Here is a 19021-nt window from a genome sequence, read left to right as displayed (position 1 = left end):
ATCTGGGAAGCCCAGGAGGGGCTGCTTGCCTCTCTGGAGATGTGCCCAAGGGATGTGCAGGGCCCCTCCCAGGAGACTTCGCCTTTAGGAGCTGGAGGTCTTCGGCGCATTAGCAAACACAGCTACACTGTGCCTGGTCCAAGTGCCTGCCATGTGCCCCAGCACCCGGCCCACCCTTCATGACAAGACCTTTCTCCAAACCTCAGGAAGCTGGAGTCATGGGGCTGCTCCAGGCAAAGATGTGGTTCAACAGAAGCCACAAATATTTTCCTTGGACACCTTGGCCCACTCTGTAGTCTCAGCCCAAATGCAAAGGGTAACTGCTTAGCCCAGAGTATGCAGGATATAAGGCTGGGCTTCCAGACCCACTGCCCAGGTGAGGAGGAGGCTGAGGACGCCGGTGTGTCCAGGTAACAGTGTGGGGACGGGGCTGAAAGCCTAGGGCACCAGGGAGGTTCTGAGCCAGAGACACCTGTCGGGGTCAGGTCAGAGGCAGGAGGGAGTCTTGGTCCTCAGGTAAGGTCCCTCGGTCCACTAGGACCCTCTGAGGGGGTAGAGAGGCACCCAGCTCCCTTACCTAATTTTATAGATGAGAAAACTGAGATTCAGAGAGGGTAAGTCCCTTGCCCAAGGTCACACAGCAAGTGGTAGAGGCAGTCCACCAACTCAGGTCTGTCTGACTCTGATGCCCATATTTCTCCTCTACCCTTCGGCTTCCTGGCACACAGGGACGGGGGGGTCCTGTGATTCCACAGGGGTTCCCATGGCCTAGACATTTTCAATTTAGCAGGCTTAGATTCCCCATTCTTCCAGGGCTCCCAAAGGTCATTCATTCATTCAGGAACCATTTGTTTATTAAACACCCATTGTGTGCCAGGCACTGTGTTGGGTGCTGGGGACACAATGGGGAGCAGGCAGACCAGTGCTCCCTCCCAGAGCTCATGGCCTGGTCAGGGAGGCAGATGTTGAATCATTATTGCAAGTGTCTCCAAGAGCTCACGCTATTCCTAATCACCACTAAACAGCCTCTGCTGGAATCCATGCCCATGTCACCAGACATGGAGGACCTGCCCTTGGCCCCTGCCTGGCTAACAGGGCCCTTTATGCAAACCCCAGGTTCTCACATCTGCCACCTGCTGCTCCCTGGCCCCCAGGAAGATGGCCAGTTCAAGGACCTTCACCCTCCTCTGTGGTTTGCTGGCAGCCACCTTGGTCAGAGCCACCCTCAATCCTCCTGCAGTCCTCCTCCTCGGCCCAGAAATCATCAGAGAAAGTAAGTCTTGGCCGCCCAGGCTTCAACACCATAATGCAATGGGGCAGGTGGAGCAGCTCTCCAAAGGAGGGAGGGAGCTGCCCATGACTGGGGGTGTGCAAGACACAGTTGGGACCCAGGTCTAGATGAGACTCGAGTGGGTAAATTGTAAAGGCTGAAAGTGTCTGTGATCCCAAGAGTCCATGATTCCAAGAAACCCTCCTTAAATGCCATGATTCCAAAACTGACCGCTCTGAGGTCCCGCAGCCTGCAGAGGGGGGTGGCCCTGAGTGTGACGATGCAACTGCTCTCGCCTAAAACCCACTGGCAAAGCACCTCCTCAGAGTCGGAGTCAGTGACCCTCCAGCCCCCAGAGAGGAGACCCTCAGCTGCAAACCCTGCGGCCTGGATCCCAGGCACAGCTTTCTCACCTCCAGCCCTGCGGCCAGAGAACCTTCCAGAGCCTGGGCTTTGTCCTTCGGAAACAAACAGGAAGGCCTGCCTCCCCGGGTTGCTGGGATGTCCAATAGGACAGGGGTTGACAAGAACTTGGCGAACTCTCTGGTCTAGTTTCTTGACGTCAGCACTTCTGACCTTATGAGCCAAATAACTCTTCACTGTGGGAGTCTGTCCTGTGCACCGATGCTTAGCCGCATCCTCAGCACAGTGCTAACAGCCAAAAATGTCTCTAGACATTCTGTCTCTTCGGGAACAGAAGCGCCCTGGTTGAAAACCATCGCTCCAAAGTGCTGTGCCCGGAGCACGTGATAACCAGTTGGCTCTGGAAATCCATCTAAACACTTAGAGGCTGGCCCTCTGCATGCTCTGGACCTGGGCCGGGCTGGATGGGCAGGCGCGGGACCGGGTCCTGCAGGACCACAGCTGCTGCAGCCGGAGGAGGGGTCCCACAGTAGGGACAGGGGCAGAGAGCGCTGGGTGCTGAGGGGGCAGGCAGAGGTGCCCTGGGCCCATACCGTGAATCGCAAGCACAGTGCCAGCCAGAAGGAGCTTGGACATGAGCAACCATGGCAACCATGGCGTAGGTCCCCCGGAGCAGAATCTGAGTTAAGGAATTGTTGGCAAGCGGTTGGCCTCAGAGGTGTTCTCAGAAAACACCCGCAGGCAAGGGCGGGCCAGTTACCACAGGGAGCTGGAGCGCAGTCCTACTGGGCAGCTGTGTTGGTTAGGACCAGTCAGGAGACAGAAACCGCATGGTACGCCCGACACATGAGTTTGTATAAAGAATTATGAGCAGGGGGTCAGAGTCATGGGCCATTGGCTAAGAAAGAAAATAAAAACTCCAAAGAGGATTGGGGAGGGGGAGAGGCTAATCCAGGGACAGAATAAACTTGGAGGGGAGAATCCTCCCTGACCTCCTGGGAGGAGTGAGGCTGAAGCCTCCAGGATGGTGGGGACATCTGCCCAGTTGTCCGGGTCAGAGCGGGTGCACAGCTGGCAGCGGGCAGAGACCTGCCTGCGAGGAGCCGATGGAATTCTCTGGGAAGCTGCCCCCAACGATCCCAGAGTAGGGACAGGGGCAGAGAGCACTGGGTGCTGAGGGGGCAGGCAGAGGCGTCCTGGGCCCATACCGTGAATGGCAAGCACAGTACTAGCCAGAGGAGCTTGGACATGAGCAACCATGGCAACCAGCAGGAAGGTGGTTGCTGTTGGTTCACTGGGAAGCCTTCTCAGGAAACGCCTGGACCCCACAGGAGCCCGCAAGGGGAGCACAGCAGGGCTGGGAGGGGGAGCACTTGCTACTGCAAGGCCCTCCAGAGCCTCTACTGACGGGGCTTAACGTTGCACCAGCAGCAAAGGAGGACCACTTACAGGGCCCATCTCCATCATCACAGAGCAGGCTAAAAGGGTGGTTTTGTTGCCGAGGGGCAATAACACACAGGGACTCTGGGGCGCAGTGGGGCACACATACACCTGAGTCATCCCGCCTGAGGGCTGAGGGAGCAGGCTGTTTATACACCAATTCCCGTCAGTCACTGGGTGAGGGCTCTCCAGTATCAGCTCTCCGGCACCTCTGACCCGCTCTGCACACAAGCCAAATGGACAGAACCCAGGGCTCCTGGCTCCCAGGCCCCTGACCCGACCTCCTCCTTTCTCTGCTCAGCACTCGATACTCTTTGGACAACAGACCCATAGAATGTGGATGCCAGAGAATTGTGGTTTAGGCAGCAAAACAGCCCCAAACAGGGACCTATGAGTTCCCTGCCTCTGGGCTCCAGAAGTGTTTGCCGCCGGCTGGTGGGAGGGATGCAGAGGCTGGCAACGCTCAGGGGGGTGAACGGTCTGCCCATGCCCTAGCCGCCCCAATCTGGGCCATCATGCTCAAGGCCACATCAGTGGTAGAGATGGCCAGGATGGAACCATCCACACCCTCACCTTGAGTCCAGGTCCGAGTAGTCCTGCGTGATGCCCTCTCCCAGCCTGGAGCCCCTCCTGCTGGACTCTAATCCCCAGAATCTGTCTCCAGAGCTGACACAGGAGCTGAAGGACCATGATGCGATCCAGATCCTCCAGGACCTGCCTCTGCTGAGCACCCTGCGGGAGGAGCCGGCCGGGGGCATCCCCATTCTAGGCAGCCTGGTGAACTCTGTCCTGAACCACGTCATCTGGTAAGTTGGGAACTCCCCACCCACACTTCTGCCCAGGACACACTTTGCACGTTTAACTGGTCAGTCAATAAGCATCAATCGGTATCAAACCTCTGTCTGACCACAAAGAATGGAACAAATGAAGTCCCTTCCTCAGAAGCTCCCAGGGGAGTTCATAACCATAAGAGAGTCACATGGGAGCCTGAAAGGGTGACTCCAGAGGAAGGTCACCTGGGGTGAGAGGTCGCAGGTGATGCTTCTAAGTCTCGGTGACAGGTGAGCCATTGACTGCACGTTCACCAGGAGACAAGAAGGAAATGGTATTCCAGGCAGAGGGGCCAGCCTGGGGAAAGGCATAGAGGGTGAGAGGTGGCCAGAATGGCTGGTGCTCAAACCCCAAGGTAAGGACTGGGAGTCAGAGGGGTTCGTTCCCAGAGGGTCTACAAAGTCAGCCCAAGGAGCTAGGATTCATATCTTAAGTAATGGGGAGCCTTGGGAGTGTTGAGAGCAGAAGCAAGGTGGGGGGGATGTGACAAGACCATGCTGGGGAAGAACCAGTGGATAGGGCTTGTGTCCAGCTGCGGGCTGGACACCAGGGAAGACAGAGAAGATTGAGGGGAACGAGTTTGTGGCCGATGCTCAGATAAATCTCATCTCTCCTGCATCCATCCAGGCTGAAAGTCACCTCAGCCAACATTATGGAGCTACAGGTGCAACCCTCTGCTGACAACCAGGAGCTGATAGTCAATATCCCACTGGACCTGGTGGCTGGATTCAACACGTGCGTATCCCCTCAGTCGGGCAGAGCAGGCAGATTCACCCACTCATTCCCCGCTTTCCTCTATGCAAGTATCTGGAAAAGAGTTCTAAGCAGAGGGAAGAGCAAGTGCAAGGCTCTGAGGCAAGAGTACACTTGCTTTGTTCCGAGAATGGCAAAAAGGGGTGGGGTAGGAGAGAGGAGAGTCATGGGAGGGGAGGCCAGCAGTCAGCCAAGGTCAGATCATACAGAGCCTTAGGGACCAAAGTGAGGAGTTGGCCTCTACTGAGTGAGATAAGAGCCATGGCGGGTTCTGAGCAAAGGAGAAACATGACATGTTTAATGTTCTTAAAGAATAACTCTGGTTGTTGTATATGGAGGCAAGAGCAAGGCAGGGAGGCCATCCAGAAACTACTGAAATAATTCAGAGGGAGACCAGATAGCTTGGACTGGAGTTGCGGGGGCAGGAAGATGGTGAGAAGCGGTCAGATTCTAGATACATTTTGGAGGTAGGTGCAGACCACAGGATTTCCTGGTGATTGAATGTGGGGGGAGAGGAGGAGAGAGATTAAGGAGTCAAGGCTGAGTCCAAGGTTTTTGCCTGTGCAACTGGCAGGATGGTGTGGCCAGCAACCAGGTCAGGGAAGATCGTGAGAGGAGCAGGTTTGGGCTGGATGTACAGTTCAGTTTTGTGCATGCTGAATGTGAGATGCCTGTAAGATACCTGAGTAAGGAGTTGGGTATAAATTCGGAAGCTATTTTAGGATTTAAACCAGGAGAGGAATTTAAAAAAAAAAAAAAACAGAGCCTGGGACATGCTGGGGTAAAAGAAATAAAAAGGTGGGCTGGTGGGGGGCAGGGTGGGGGAGGATGAGGAGAACCCAGCACAGGAGCCTGAGAAGAGAGGTGAGAGCACCAGAGGACAGAAAGGGGCAGCAGCTTCACTCCAGCCTGGAGCTGGGATGTGCTCACAGCATGGGGCACTGTCACTCCCAGACCCCTGGTCAAGAGCATTGTGGAGATTCACATGGAGACAGAGGTCCAGGCCACCATCGGCGTGGAGACCAGCAAGAAAGGCCTCACCCTCAGCAGTTGCTCCGACAACGGCAGGAGCCTGCGCATCAGCCTGCTGAAAAAGTGAGTGTGGCCCCCTGCCATTGGGCCCCCGCCGCACCTGGAGGGAAGCCAGGGGGTGGTTTTGCCCCATTTTACAGATAAAGAGCGCTGACACCCAGAGACAGAAAGGGACCAGCCCTCCTGACTCTGGATCCAGGGCTCCTTTCAGAGAACCTGAGATGCCAAAGAAAGTTCAAGACGTCAAGGGTGGAGTCGTAATGGTGGGATTTCAGGCATCGTGCCAGGCAGTGGAGCAAACTTTCAAAGGTGGAGAGGAGCCACCTGCCTAGGGCCTCTCAAACCCCCCCTAGGCCAGCGAGGGTAGAGCCAGGTGTAAAACCCTGCTCTGGCATCAGGCAAATGCATCTCCTCATTTCCTGTGTGGGTGATGCTGGGCCTGCCTCCCTGTGACTCACTCAAGCTGCAGTGAGAGGTTAGCTCAGGCCACAGCTGTAACTAACTCAGCACAGCAGAGTATGGGGCACACAGCAGGGGCTCAAAACCGTGGTGCTCCCCTCCACTTCCCCTTAGCAGGGGGACGGGGAGAAATGCCAACTGCCGTTGTCCCAGTGTCCAGCACACATTTCTATGACAACCCCGGCCCCTGCTCCCTGAGAGCTCCCTGCTACTACCCACACCTGGCTCAGTAGACAGGGTCTACTCCCAGCCTTGCCTCCCACAGGCCCAGTAACCTTGGCAAGTTCCTTTCTCCCCTGGCCTCAGTCTCCCCTTCTGTAAAACAAGGGAGGGGTGGTCATCTCTGACCTTTCCTAAGCTCTCTCCCTTTCTCCTCTCCGAAGGCTCTCCTTCATGGTCAACCCCTTAGCCAACGGTGTCATGAAACTCCTGGTGCCAGCCCTGCCCAAACTGGTGAAAAGCCAGGTGAGTGGAATCAGGTCCTCACTGGCCGGTAAAGATTGCTCCCCCTGAAGGGCTGGGATGGAACTGCAAGCTGGTGTTACCGGACCTTGAGTGGGAAACCGAGTCTGGATCATTCTTTCAGCAATGAATCGTTGAGGCCAAGATAATGGAACTGCCAAAAGTCAGCTAGGAGACGTTGGATAGTGATGTGCTGATAAATCGTTAACTATTCACTCTGGAGAGTTGAGGGGAGAGAGCCCAGATATGCGTGTAGCATTTGCTGATTTCCCTGATGTATACCACTCCCTCCAAGGCCAATAGCAAGCTACTAATGTGATGTCACTGAGCAGAGCTGGGAAGAAGTGTGCCATAGCACACTGCTGTGTGGTATTTCCGCCACACAGATACAATAGACATAAACAACCTCAAGAGCAGGAAATAATAGTAAGATATAACAAAATGATTAGTGAGATTCAACAAAATAATTAGGAAGTAATGAGTTTTGAGTTTTCATTAACTTTGCTTTTAGTATAGTTTATTTAGTTGTAAGTTTATATACTTTAATTTTTAATAATGCCTCAGCTTGGCACCAGCTCAGAAACTCCTGAAAATTTAACAATTTGTCCTCACAAACCAGTACAAGCTGACTCTAGTACCCTAGTGTCTCAGACCAGCCGGTGGTCTTCAGGGGTCTGTCATCCACCAGGTCCTGTTGGATTTATTTTCCTGAGTCTATAAACACGAGTCCGTCTCATTTTATATGTCCCTTACAGGCCATGGGTAAGTTAAAACTCTGTAAGTTGGTTCATCCACTTTGACCATTGATTTCTACAAATTCCAAGATATGTTCACAGCAGTGGGCCTCCTGAGGGTCAAAATACCTTGTCATATAACTAATATGTTTTTTACAATAAAACTTTTTTGAAAGAAAACGATGATGTAATAACTAAACAACTTTAGGGGAGAAAATACCCATAATGCTTCTACCTTAACTTGGCAGCTATTTTCTCTTCTGTATATTGCACTCAAATGTTTATGTGGTGCACTCGTTGTCAGTGCTACTTTATATTATTTAAGTGATATATATTTTCTATGCCATTGCACACAGTTCATAATTATGTAATAGCTACATCATATTTAATACTGTATTAAGCCATTCCAGAGAGCCTTCTTAAAGGAATCTGAAAGCAATTTTGTAAAATTTGGCTTCTCTTACATGAGATAATTTTTCTTTTAAGAAAGTTTTTTTTTCTATTTAAAAGTGGGCGTTTCTTTAAATAAAAAAAAGTGGGAGTTTCTTAAAGTAGGATCCAGCTGGAAATTTCTTGCCAGCCCTCACCCAAATCATTCTTAAACTGGCATCATACTTTAATCGCCTAAAATGTATTTTTACATTTTCTACATTTTACATTTACTAGAAAAAAATGGCAAGGACTTGGGATTACAAAATGCTTTGCATAAGATCTGTTTTTAAGGGTTAAAAGCCACATATAGTGAACAATATGAGACAACTGGCTGTCTATTAATCATCATGTTTTCCCATCATGATTCACTAGAGTTTATAAAATGATCATATAAATATTTTACTTGATGTGAAGGGGGAAAGCATGGCATATTGAAATCTGGCAGGAGCCCATCTTGAAAATGCTAAAGCCCCTTTCAGCGTAAATATGTGGGTCCCATCAGTAGTGCTTCCCTTATCTGGGGCTTCAATTTCCAAAGTTTGTTACCCATGGTCAACTATCCAAAAACATTAAATGGAAAATTCCAGAAATAATCATTCCTAAGTTTAAAATTATGCACTGTTCTGAGAGTCGTGATAAAATCTAGAGCTGTTCTGTTCTGTCTACCCCAGATGTGAATCATCCCTTTGTTCAACATCTCCATGGTACATTTGCTCCCTGCCTGTTGGTCATTTAGTAACCCTCCTGGTTATCAGATGGATTGCCATGGTATTATAGTGCTTGTGTTCAAATAACCCTTATTTTACTCAATAATGGCCACAAAGTGCAAGAGTCATGATCCTGACAATCCAGATGTACCAAAGAAAGCACTGAAAAGTGCTCTTTTAAGTGAAAGGTATGTATACATAGGAAAAAACATAGTATATCTAGGACTGCATACCATCTGTGGTTCGGGCATCCATTGGGGGGTCTTAGGATGTTTAGTAGCATCCCTGGCCTCTATCCACCAGATGCCAATAACATCACCTCCCAATCTGTGACGACTAAATATGTCTCCAGAAATTTCCAGATGTCTTCTGGGGGACAAAGTTGCTCCCTGAAGAGAGCTGCTGGCAATTTGGGAGGAGCTAGAAACCCCCAAAGGACACAGAGAGATTCTTCTCGTGTCTGGTTCAGCCTGTCTTGCCGGCCTCTGCTCTGAGTCTGACATGCAGAAGGAGCTCGGTAGTGACGTGCTGAATGAATGTGTGAATGAAGGGAGGACCTCTCCATCGCCTTCCCATGGGAAACATGGGCTCTTGGGAACAAGAGGGGACAAAAGGCCCCAGGTTCACCGGGGCCTGAAGTGGGGTGCTCTGAGCAGCAGAGTTGGCTGGGGTTGTAGATGTGCGACTGAGTCCTCTACCCCATGGACAAAGTCCTGGCTGGCCATGAGCACGGCGTTGGGACTGAGGCCACGTGGGCTGGGCATGGGTCACTATGGGACCCCTGTGCTGATGAAGTTCCCGCATTTGTGCTGTTACAGCTGTGTCCCGTGATCGAGGCGGCCTTTGAGGACATGCAAAAGGACCTCCTGCATCTGGTGGAGGGTGAGTGCACTGCTCTCTCCCACCTTGTTTCTTTTCTGCTGAGCCATCCTCCAGGCTGTGGCTCTGGAGGGGGCACCTCCCCAGTCTGGCCTGAGCAGCAGGTGGGAAGAGCACCAGTTAATTCCTGCCTGGGATGAGCAGACAGGAATTCACAGTTCTGAGTTCACCAGTACCTACTATATACTATAGGCAGGTTTCCACATGAGCCAGCAGGTGACCCAAATAAATCTGAGTTAAAATCCCAGCTCTACTTATTGATTTGTCTGGTGACTATGGGAAGCCAGCCCCACCTCCTTATCCTCAGCTTCCTCATCTGTAAAATGGGACTTATACAGCCCTACCTGGGGATTGTTGGTGAGGATTAAAAGTTTATAGGAGAGTTCCAGGCACATAGCGAGTGCTCTGGCTGCAGATAGAAGTTTATTCAAATGTGTGCTGAATGGATGCATAAGTGAATGATACAGCAAAGACTGTGGGCTTAGAGAAGAGGGAACAAAAGGAGAGGTCAGATATATGCTCAGGAAGGTCACTTCTCCCTCCCTGAGAGTAGCAGAAATGGGAGGTCACAGGCTTCCACCCCCACCTCAAGTGTCTGCTGTGCTCAAGTGCCTCAGAGTGGGGATTGAAAGGAAGAAGAAAATTCTATTGCCTACTGCTTGGGGATCTGAAGTGGCTCATTCAAAGGGGCCACCAGAGAGGAGTGGGAAGAGAGTGGAATCAGTAGCATTGAGCACCCATAGAGCAAATACTGTGCTCGGTGTTTTATATAACTGGCTGCTCCATAGACATCACTGTGAAGTAGTGATCATTACCCACTTCACAGATCAGCAAACTGAGGCACAGAGACATTAAGTCCATTATTCAAGTTTACAGAAGTTAGGGATGGGGAAGGCTTAAATCCAGTTCTTCAAATTTCATGTGTGGTGTAATTCAGATTCAAGCCAGCTTTACCAGGTACCCGTTCTGTACAACCTATGAGGCCAACGTTTCTGTATTGCACCCCCACTTTAATGAGTAAACTGAGATTGAGGAGGGAAGAAACTACCTAAGGCTACTGTGGCTAGAACAGAAGTCTGTCTGGCTGCTCTGCTTCCCATGGGCAGGGCAAGCTTGGGGGTGCAGGGAGCAGGGGAGAGTGTAAGTGGTCCAAGGACCTACTCCCTGCCCTGCCCACCCCTGAGCCTCCTCCGTTGCCCTTCCCATTCTCCGCCCAACAGCGAGGGCAGCTGAGACGCCTCCGCCCCCTCGCGGCCAAGTAGGGAATCCCAAGGCGAACACATTTGAACCAGAGAACAGATCCAGACCTGCCTGGATAGGATCAGTCTGGTGGGGAGGTAGAGAGTTACAAGCAATAGGTCAGTTTGGATCAAACCAGGACATTGACATAGGGTCACTGGGTCCAAATCTTTTCACAGTATGAGCAAATCATTTCACTTTTCTGAGCCTCAGTTTTCCCATTTGTAAAATGGGGGTAAGAATAAGAGCTGTACCCCCTAAGGTTATTGTGAGGATTCGATGAGCTAACACAATGAAGGTTTAACCCAGTTCACCACTCAATATATGTTTAATAAATGTCAGTTACTATCATTTTCATCATTGTCATCATCAACATCATCATTACTCCTCTCTTCTTACCCCTCCCCATGCAATAATGCAGCTCCAGCCATAAGCAGCCCCCAAACAACCCACCCAATCCTGCCCTTCACCCTCACACAGCTTTCTTCTTGTCTCCGAGCAGCGCCTGTTTCCGTGAGCAGTGACCACCTGCAGTTTGACCTTCTGTCTTCTGCCATCAAGGGTGACAACATCCAGCTCAACCTGGGGGTGAGTGTCATGGACCTTGAGAGTAAAGTGGGGACATCATTGCCTTCTCTGACCCCAGGGTCAGATACCAGGGGTCTGTTTCAGGGGAGAAAACACTGGTCACGGTTAAGACACACGGGCTGATTTAGAAAAATCTCAATATGCCGAACATGTCCATGCAAACCATTCTGATGGGGAAACATGACAGGTAGAATCTAAGGGCCAACCACAGAACATCGATCCTGGTGATCTGTCCTCCGACCCTGATCTCCCCAGTTAGGGGCCAGAGTGTTTGCACTGGGGCTCTTGGCCTTTTCTCAGGCAAAGCCCCTGCCAATCCCCAAACATCTGATTACCTTGAAACCAGATCCCAGGTTCAAAGCACACAGACCTAAGTTTCTCACCCAGCCCCACCAGTCCCTGGCTGTGTGACCTTGGGCAAGTCTCTTCCCCTCCCAAAGCCTCAGTTTCCTCATCTGTAAAGTGTAGATAATCATAGTCCCCAAGGAGGGAGTGACATGCGACTGAAGACTGGCCGGCAGGAAGAGCCTGGTAAATGGAGCTGCATACACCCTGGAGCTCAACTCCCTCAGGGCCCAGCTTGTATCCCAGACCAGTTTTCATGGGTCCCTTGGAAAACTGCAGCACCAAGCATTTCCATCAATTTTCTTGCAGTTTTTAATTTTCCCTTCATCCAAAGGGCTTGTGAGATATCTGAAAAGTTGAAACCTAAATTCCAAATAAGACATTTAAAGTTATTAAAAATCAGAGATTATCTGAGGGGTGCAGGTGGGGTAGCTATTGCTAGGCACCTGAGCTTACTCCTCACCTACAGCAAGGCACTGGATTCTGGGCTGAGCTTCCTGACAGCAAGTGCAAAAAGGGAAGCAGGTTGAGAGGCATTATTTCCTTCCAGGTGGTGGTTGGGTAAGGCGTGGAGTTAAAGTTTTGATACCAGCTCTCTGCTCTGTGTCTCCTTAGGCCAAGTTATTGGACTCACAGGGAACGGAGACCAAAAGGTTCGGTGAGTCTGCGGCTTCCCTGACAATTCCCGCTCTGGACGGCGCCCCTTTCAGCCTCACCGTGAGGCAGGATGTGGTGAACGCTGCAGTAGAGGCCTTCCTCCCTTCAGAAGAACTTGCGGTCATGCTGGACTCCGTGGTAAGCCTCGACACGGACAGAGGAGAAAGCCACCTCTACTGAATCATGGGAACTTTCTGAATCAAAGGGGATGCAAGGACCCCGAGGCCCCGGGGCACGAATCCCCTGTCACGCTTAGTTTAAACCCCTCTAGTAATGGAGCGCTCCCTCCCTCCCCTGACAGTCTGTGTCTCTGACATATTGTTCTAAAGATGAAGCTTTCCCCGCAACATCCAGTCCTGCTCCTCGGTCTGCCCTCTGAGAACATGACACACCCGCTTCTTCTGCCAAATAACAGTCCTTCCCAACCGAAGGGCATCTTAGATACTAGGCTGCTGCCGTCCACCGTGGGGCCCATGGCAGACATGACGAATCAATCAGGGGCCTCCCTATCGAGCCTCGATGCTGACACAGCCTTGGAATGCTTCTCAAAACAGCACACCCTCCAACTTCTTAGAGGGACAAGTGGTGTTCAGCCACCCGAGATTGAGCAATAACAGGTCTGTGTTGCCCTTAGATGTCCCGGGCTGCACGCGCGCTACACTGACTGGCTCAGCGTGTGCCTACCCTACGCCGGGCAGGCGCGGGTAACCCGTTGAACCCCATGCGTGATAGGGATCAGGGATTGCAATTATTCCCCATGAACGAGGAATTCCCAGGAAGTGTGGGTCATAAGCTTGTGTTGATTAAGTCCCTGCCCTTTGTACACACTGCCTGTCGCTACTACCGATTGGATGGTTTAGTGAGGCCCTCGGATCGGCCCCGCCAGGTCGGCCCATGGCCCTGGCGGAGCACTGAGTAGACGGTTGAACTTGACTATAGAGGAAGTAAAAGTCGTAACAAGGTTTCCGTAGGTGAACCTGTGGAAGGATCATTAACAAATAAACAAAAAAATAAAACAGCACACCCTAGTCAGCCAGGGTGTGCCACCGCCTCTAAGGTGACTGATGGGGAAACTGAGGCCTACAGGGCAAAAGTGTTGCCCCAAAGTTATGGGAGGGTGTCCAGACTTAAAGTAAGCTGACAGACAACAGATAACCAAGCTCTTGAGGATCAGAATTCAGAGTAAGGGGCTGAGATGGTGAGAAAAGAGGAGTGGTCACCAGCAACCACATTCAGGACGACAGCAAGGATTGGGTCACTCACTGCACCCACTACAGAGGCAGAGAGAACAGAGAGACAACACAGGATTTATGCTTGGCTGCTGGGACCGTGCCTAACCAAGGAGTCTGGACAGTACCTGGTTGTTAGAAGGAACCTAATGCTGACACTATCCTTATAGCAGAGTTGCTGTGGACAGCTGTACGGGTTGCCCACACACAATTTCAGGGGTGCCATTCACATTCACTGCGCTCTGGGAGCAGTGAGCTGCCTGCAAACCCACAACCACCACCAACCCACAGTAAAAGTCCAGGCCAGCGGGGATCCCCTGCCTCACAGCGGCTAACATAGGGCTGTTTTTTGCAAGTGACAAATATGTAGCCTGGCCCACCAGGCCCACCCAGCTTTTCTGGGGTGCTGGGGGTCGCAGCAGTGGGGCTGCTACAGGGATGTCTCCCCCACCCCTCCAGCTGACCTGCTCTGGCTTCCTCTCATCCTCAGCTTCCTGAGCTGGCCCTCCGGCTGAAGTCTAGCATCAAGGTGATCAGTGAAAAGGTTGGTCCCCTGGCCATCTGCAGCCTGACGGGTGTTTGCTGGGGTCTGTCCTCGGGCCTCTGGGGAATAAAATTACGTGAGCGCTCTCCTCCCTTCCAGCCCTGTCCTCACGAAGATCTCAGGCCAACAGGACAGGCTGACCTGCATCACATTATTACGCAGATAACCTGTCAGCGAAGAGGACAGATGCTAAGGGTTATGAGGGCATTCATGGGGTACTGATGGAGTCTGGAAAACTAGGGAGGGCTTCCCTGGAGAGAAGGGGATTCCAGACAGAGGGAGAAGCAAAACCAAGGGCTGAGATGGTGAGAGCAATCCATTCCAGGATGGAGAGGACAGTGTGGCTGGAGCACGGAGAGGAAGCAGGGAGGCTGGGAAGTTGGGCCCGGGCCAGGCCACATGGGACCTGTGGGCCACGGCGAGGTGCTTGGGAGGCCACATGCACGTCTGATGTCCCTCCAGGCTGCGGCTCAGCTGGGGCGCACACAGATTGTGAAGATCCTAACCCAGGAGGCCCCAGCGCTCCTTCTGGACAAGGGCAGTGCCAAGCTAGCCCAAATGATCGTGCTGGAAGTATTCGCCTCCAATGAAGTCCGCCGCCCCTTCTTCACCCTGGGCATTGTGAGTTAATTGCCTGTGACATTGGCAGCAATTTAGGGGACCTACACTATTCCCATTCATCCCTCTTGCTTTGCTAAACGTTTCCACCTTTCTTGTCACCCAGCAGGATCGGGGTATAGGGAGTGCTAACCCCAAGAATCAGGAGCTTTGGGGGCCCTGATGACTTCAACCCTTTATGACTTTATTAGTCAGTCAAGCCTTTACCCCCTTTTCAGTCCGTTACTGGCCACCCAATAGTGCCCATGGGTAGGAAGGACGTGACCCCCAGCAAGGCAGCTCTGTTCAAGCAGGAGCATGTCTGCAGCGAAGGGTCTGGGGACTGCTAGCTGCAGCACTCGGCAGGGAGGGACGGATGCCCTGCCCTTTAAAGGGGATCTGAGTTGGGGCACTCACTGCACCCACTACAGAGGCAGAGAGAACAGAGAGACAACACAGGATTTATGCTTGGCTGCTGGGACCGTGCCTAACCAAGGAGTCTGGACAGTACCTGGTTGTTAGAAGGAACCTAATGCTGACACTATCCTTATAGCAGAGTTGCTGTGGACAGCTGTACGGGTTGCCCACACACAATTTCAGGGGTGCCATCCACAAAAGACTACAGGAGACACAGTGCCCTAGCTTCCTATATTGAAGGATATTCTTTTTGTTCTTGTTGTTAATCCTCACCTGGGGATATTTTTTCCATTGATTTTTAGAGAGAGTGGAAGGGAGGGAGAGAAACAGAGAGAGAGAGAAACATCAATGTGAGAGAGACACATTGATTGGTTGCCTCCACACCCATCCCAACCAATTGGGGCCGGGATTGAACCTGCAATCTGTGCCCTTAACCAGAATCAAACCCGAGACCCTGCAGTCCAAGGGCCAACATTCTAACCATTGAGCAACTGGCTAGGGCTATTGAAGGATATTTTGATTCCCAACCAGCAGTGGGAATGAGCTTCCCTGGTGACCTGGCCCCTCCATGGCCAATGGCAGGCACTTTCAGAAGGCCACCAAGCCCAGGCCTGCAGGACAAGTTTGTCCTCTGGGAGCAGCTCACTGGAGCTGGAGCCTGGCACTCTGCCCCCAGGCTCACCCCGCCCCCAGGTCAAGTTGATGTATACCGTTGTCACTTGTATTTGAGACCTGACTTTGCTTCTGACCTTTCTGATAATAATAATACTTAACATTACCAGGAGGTTATTGATCTTTGTCCCTCAGTTCCCTCACCTCTACCATGAGGTAAAAATAGAAGCCACTTCAAAGGGTTGTGAGGATCAAAGGAGATAATCATATAAACTTCTTAAAACTGCCAGACACACAGTGAAGGCTTTGTGCATATTGGCTGCTGTCATCATCATTTCCCACAGCAATCCTATGTGGCTGCCTGTCAGTGGGGAGTGGGTACAGGTACTAACCCATTTAATAGATGAGGAAAGTGAGGCCAGAGAGGTCAAACCCTTTCCCAAGGTCGCAGAACCAAATAGCTGAGATCCAAGCGGCAGCTTGACCCCAGAGCCCCTTGCAGAACCCCACACCCCACCTTTGACACATCCTCTAAAAGAAATGTGTGTTTCTTGTTGCAGGAAGCCAACTCAGAAGCTCAGTTTTTTACCAAAGGCACCCAGCTTATGCTCAACTTAAATGAAATCAGGTAACTCATCGTGAAGAATCTGGTGATAAAAATGAGTGCCACCTGGTGACCGTTTGGGTTTCTTTAAACACAGTGTTTTGAGTCTCTGGGGTGTGAGCATCCAGTGAGGGCTACTCCAGGGCAGGCAGAAAGGCTGCCTTACCTGGACTGTCCCGCTGTCGAGGACTGAGTGTGAGAGGCAGAGCAGGAAAGGGAAGTGGCCTTGCAGCAGCCACGGGCATGCCTACCCTGGCCACAGGAACAGCCTGCCCAGCGTCATCCCCTCGGCCGTGGGCGGCCCATTCTGGACACCTCCACACAGAGGCAGTGACAGTCATGCCTAGATGCGAAGCCCGCATGGAGCCCAGCCCAGAGCACGGGGCTCCAGCTGCATTCTGCACCGCTGCCTGATCTCCCACCCAACCACCCTCCTGCTGCCCTAGCCACTCAGACGTGCAAAACAGAGCCCCCACCACCCGCTACCAAAGGTCCTGCTGCACGCGGATCCCAGGGTGCCACTGCAGACTTGGCTGGCATTTGTATGTCCATGAGGACCCTTCTCAGAACAGAGGTCAGCTTCTCTCAATTAAGAAAGAAAAGGAAGGAGCAGCCGGCTCTGCATATGCCTCTGTGTGGCTTTCCCAGGGCTGGGCTGACAGCATGTCCACACCTGGCAGACAGTTCTGTCTCCCCATACCACCCTCTATTACAATGTAAGCTCCGTTAAAGCAAGAATTTGAGTTGGTTCGCTGCTGTAACTCCAGAGCCTACATTGTGCCTGGTACATAGTAGGTGCTCAATAAACAGCTGTTGAATGAAGGAATGAAGGAATGAATGAATGAATGGGACTTGGAGGGTCCATTCTTATGGGTATTATCTGTTGCAGTTCTGATCGGATCCACTTGATGAACTCAGACATTGCCCTGTTCGACGTGAGTATTAACGGATTGTCCCTGCGGACACAGAATAGCCCAGAATGGTCCATTTCAAAAGGAGACATTTTTCAGAATGTGCTTTCTTTCTTTCTTTTTTCTTTTTTTTCTCTTTTTTTTTTTTCCAGAATGTGCTTTCAACAGGTCCCCATGGGCAGCCCATGGTAGGCTGGCCGGCCTCCACGTTATCAGCTACAAAGTCTAACCTCCTGGTTCAGGCATTTACCTACTTTATGCCAAACACAGCTGAGAACACACAAATACGGACACACAGATGCACATTCACTTTCCTGTGAAGTTTTGACCCAAAATTAAGAAACAAATCTCTTCTATCCACAATCACATAAGCTCATCTCATGACCATGAGCAGCCTTTTCCCTCTGATCCTCAGTTTCCTCATCTGAGTTGGACTAAATCAGAGTCTGAAATTGGCTGAATCCTGTCTTGTGACATGGTGTCGGTTCTGGGGGTTTGGTGTGTTTGTTCTTGTATTTTGTTTTGGTTGTTTTTTTGTCCTTACATGTGTTTTTTAACGTATTTTTATTAATTTCAGAGAGGAAGGGAGAGGGAGAGGGATAGAAACATGAATGATGAGAATCATTGATCAGCTGCCTCCCGCAGGCCCCACACGAGGGATTGAGCCCGCAACCCAGGCATATGCCCTGACCAGGAATCGAACTGTGACCTCCTAATTCATAGGTTGATGCTCAACCATGGAGCCATGCCGGCCGGGCTGTCCTTATATTTTTATTTTGTTTTTAATTTTTGTATTAATATTTTAAAACAGAAGGCTCCACATGAAAATCAGGACTCTGGCTTCCCTTGAGAAGTCAAAACCTCAGGAAGCACAGGGCTAAATTTCCTAAAGGCACCTTCTGCTGGAGCTCTTGAGAGTGGAGCAGGGGGAGGGCGGACATCCTTCTGATGCACCCCAGCCCCCTCAACTATGGGACCCCAGGGCCAGTTGGGTTTGTGTCACCCTCAGGAGCCCTAGCAACTTTGGCTGGCAGGGACTTGGGATTCCAGCATCTCCGCCAGCCGTCCTCACCATGGGGCTGGGCTGTGCCCATTCTAGGAATGGCTGGGAGGACTTGGGATTCTTAGCCAGGGTACAATGTCCCTTCTCTCTCACAGCCTGAAATTCTGAAAGACATCGCCACTGATATCCTCGTTGCCGCCTTGCTGCCAAATCAGAATGGTGCGTTCCTTTGCTATCCATCCCCCCACTTCCCAGGGCTTTTGAGGGTGGGTGCGTTACTTCTCCTGCCTGGGTCTCCATTTGGGGCCCCTTTCACTCATTTTCCACCCTACTTCAAATTCCACGTCCCCAGGAAGCCTTTCCCGTCACCCATCTGGAAATGAGCTCTCCCCTCTCCACCTTCCTTCACTGTTGCAGAGCTTAGGCATGCAAGATGAGCCAGGCAATGCCCATGGGGATGACAACAGGAGTCTGAGGTGTAAACAGACAAGAGCACACTCGATGTGCCTCAGACAGACCTGGTCCAAGTCTTACTTCCCCTCTTGCTGGCTGCCTGGCCTTAGATGAGCTGCCTTATTATTCTGAGCCTCAGTTTCTCCATCTGTAAAATGGGGAAATAAGAGTACCTTCCTTAGAAGCATAAAGGAGATGGTGTTTGTAAGGGGCAGAGGGGGCTGCCTAGCGGGTGCTCAACATTTCTCAGCCATTGTTGCTGTTGGCGTTGTTATTTGTGTTCATGGTGGAGGAAGCCGAGAGAAACAATGGAATTACTCTAATTAAGCCTCAGGTCATGGGGGTGGGAAAGTTGGTAACCTATGACAAGCCCACCTCTTTCATTCCTTTATTTTATTAGAATGAGACATCTCAATTTCCACACTTGTGCTGTGGATGATGGGAGGCCTGACTTGAGAAG

At 51.4% G+C, this 19021-nt stretch overlaps 1 protein-coding gene across 1 annotated transcript in view; it reads left to right on the top strand.

Annotated features, from left to right (window-relative positions):
• The first annotated feature begins 327 nt into the window (after nt 1–327).
• Nucleotides 328–19021, top strand: part of BPIFB1 (BPI fold containing family B member 1) — a 19057-nt gene continuing 363 nt past the window's right edge. The window contains exons 1-14 of the mRNA XM_015564500.1: nt 328–410; nt 1117–1273; nt 3738–3879; nt 4532–4639; nt 5612–5752; nt 6532–6613; nt 9302–9365; nt 11104–11189; nt 12150–12329; nt 13911–13964; nt 14427–14585; nt 16151–16218; nt 17084–17129; nt 18264–18327. Of these exons, the coding sequence (XP_015419986.1) occupies nt 1159–1273; nt 3738–3879; nt 4532–4639; nt 5612–5752; nt 6532–6613; nt 9302–9365; nt 11104–11189; nt 12150–12329; nt 13911–13964; nt 14427–14585; nt 16151–16218; nt 17084–17129; nt 18264–18327 (1309 nt within the window). The 5' untranslated portion in view covers nt 328–410; nt 1117–1158. The remainder of the gene's footprint in view (nt 411–1116; nt 1274–3737; nt 3880–4531; nt 4640–5611; nt 5753–6531; nt 6614–9301; nt 9366–11103; nt 11190–12149; nt 12330–13910; nt 13965–14426; nt 14586–16150; nt 16219–17083; nt 17130–18263; nt 18328–19021) is intronic.

This window comes from Myotis davidii, unplaced genomic scaffold, assembly GCF_000327345.1.
Source record: "Myotis davidii unplaced genomic scaffold, ASM32734v1 scaffold38, whole genome shotgun sequence".
NCBI classification, from domain to species: domain Eukaryota; kingdom Metazoa; phylum Chordata; class Mammalia; order Chiroptera; family Vespertilionidae; genus Myotis; species Myotis davidii.
The sequence above is the reverse complement of the archived record's forward strand: the minus strand, read 5'-3'. Positions and strand labels throughout refer to the sequence as shown.